Raw genomic sequence first — 1,836 nt, forward strand, 5'->3', positions numbered from 1 at the left:
TTTTAGCAGATTTCAAAACAGGGAAACCCACAAGGATCTCGCGCTGCACCCAGCCATGGGACCCCCCGTTTTGGGGGATTTTGGGTTAAAAATGTTCTTTTTTTTTTTTACCTTGCAGGTTTGATAGCGTCGTTATGGGAACGCTCCCGAGCTGGGTCAGAATAAGGCTTGGGATACATCATAACAACTTCATTGAACAAAAAAAAAAAATAATAAATCAGCATTCGGGCTAAGCCCGCGCTAACGAAGGCGCCAAAACCCGCGCGCCCTCGGCTCCCTTCCTTTCCCAACTCGGGAATATTTGCTCAGAAGGCAACAAATCAACATTAAATCCCCGAAATTTCAGACCGATCCACAATTTCCCGCTGCCGGGCTATCGCTTCCGGAGTTCCAGGATGTTCAGTTCCTGTTTTCCGTTGGGTTTTATATATATATTTTTTTTTTTCCAAGGCTACTTTCTGTTTCTCTGGCTCCGCGCCATCTCCCTCCTCCTTCGGCCTTCGCCATCGCCTCGGAGCCAGAGTCAGGATCGTGCGGAGCCTTTTGGAAAAGTTATAATTAGTAACGCTCCTCCCGCTTGCAGTTAACGAGCGGTGACGGGGACGCGAGCGGTTAACGAAGGAGCGACGTTCCCGCCCCCCGCTCCCTCCCGCCCAAAAAAATACTGGGAACGGTAACGAAGCTGCTTCCTCCCATTGAAAATTGGGATTGGAAAAACCCAACAGGCAAATTTTGCTCCTCAAAGGCACGCCGGCATTTCCAAAATGCTTCGGTCTTAGTTGTTTTGGATAGAAAGTCCCAATTTTCCTCGAGTTCCAGATGAAGGCAACGACGTTCCTGGAGGAAAAACTCAAAAATATCACGGAAGAGGGGATGAAACGCGCCCAAAAAGAAGGAATTTTGGGTCTCTGGGGGTTTGGGTCCTCCTCCCCAGCTCCCAGCTGGGAATTTCAGTCTCACGTTGAGGTATTCCGCGGCATTCCCCATCCCGACGCCTTTCCCTTGATGCTCCAAGCCATATCCGGGTCCATCTTGTCCCGACGGAGCTTTTCCCCCGCCCGGAGGCGGCCGTCGTAAGGTGGGAGACGTGAATGAAGACACCACACGTTGGTCGTACCCCAAAACTGCTCTTAATCCTTTTGGTCGTTGAAGCGGAGAGAAAGGCAACGCTGGTTTTCCGACGCCTTCCCCGCTGAAGTTCCCAGAGGCTCGGAGAAATCGGGAGCGGAAAACCCCTGCGCCGGAATTTAACTTTGGCTCTCGACCCAAAATGACCTCTCGGTATTTTCTCCGAATCGCTATTTAACGAAGATCAAACCCTTTGGAGCCATTTAATAAAAATCAGAGGTCGCAGAGCGCTTGCTCGGAACCGAACCTGGGCATTTTTATCATGAAAATCCCCAAAACCAAACCCCAAAACATCCCAGCTCGCTCGACGGGAGCTTCGGCAGCGCAAACGTTGGCGATAAACCCGGCGATATATCGATATCCGATCGGTAAATTAATCTCTTGTGTGGGTATAGCAGGATCCAGGTCCTTTTTCCATCCCGGTGAATTATCCGTGGCTTGATTCTGGAAGTTTTAGAGCGAGACGAGGACTCCTCCGTGCACCCAGGTCTTCGCAGTCCCGGCTAAGGGAAGTTATTTTGGTGTTTTGGTTTGTAAGAACCGAAGGGAACGGGCTCAAAGCAGCCGGGGGACTTTGCCGGGAGGGGAAGGGGGATCCAGAAGCGGCACGCGAGCTCGCCACGGTGGGATTCCCTGGCTCTGCCGGGCAGCTTCCCCTTTCACATCCGCTTGGCGGAGCCGCTCTTGGCATCGCACCAATCCTCACCC

General features: G+C 52.0%; 1 protein-coding gene across 1 annotated transcript in view; it reads right to left on the reverse strand.

Moving 5' to 3' along the window:
• Positions 1-230: 230 nt before the first annotated feature.
• The window catches only part of AKAP8 (A-kinase anchoring protein 8), a gene marked incomplete at its 5' end in the record, with an annotated part of 31,132 nt that continues 29,526 nt past the window's right edge, over positions 231-1,836 (reverse strand). Inside the window, one exon of the mRNA XM_035896786.1 lies at positions 231-481. Within this exon, the coding sequence (XP_035752679.1) occupies positions 452-481 (30 nt within the window). The remainder of the gene's footprint in view (positions 482-1,836) is intronic.

This window comes from Egretta garzetta, unplaced genomic scaffold (assembly GCF_000687185.1).
Source record: "Egretta garzetta isolate BGI_Z169 unplaced genomic scaffold, ASM68718v1 scaffold576, whole genome shotgun sequence".
Lineage (NCBI taxonomy): Eukaryota > Metazoa > Chordata > Aves > Pelecaniformes > Ardeidae > Egretta > Egretta garzetta.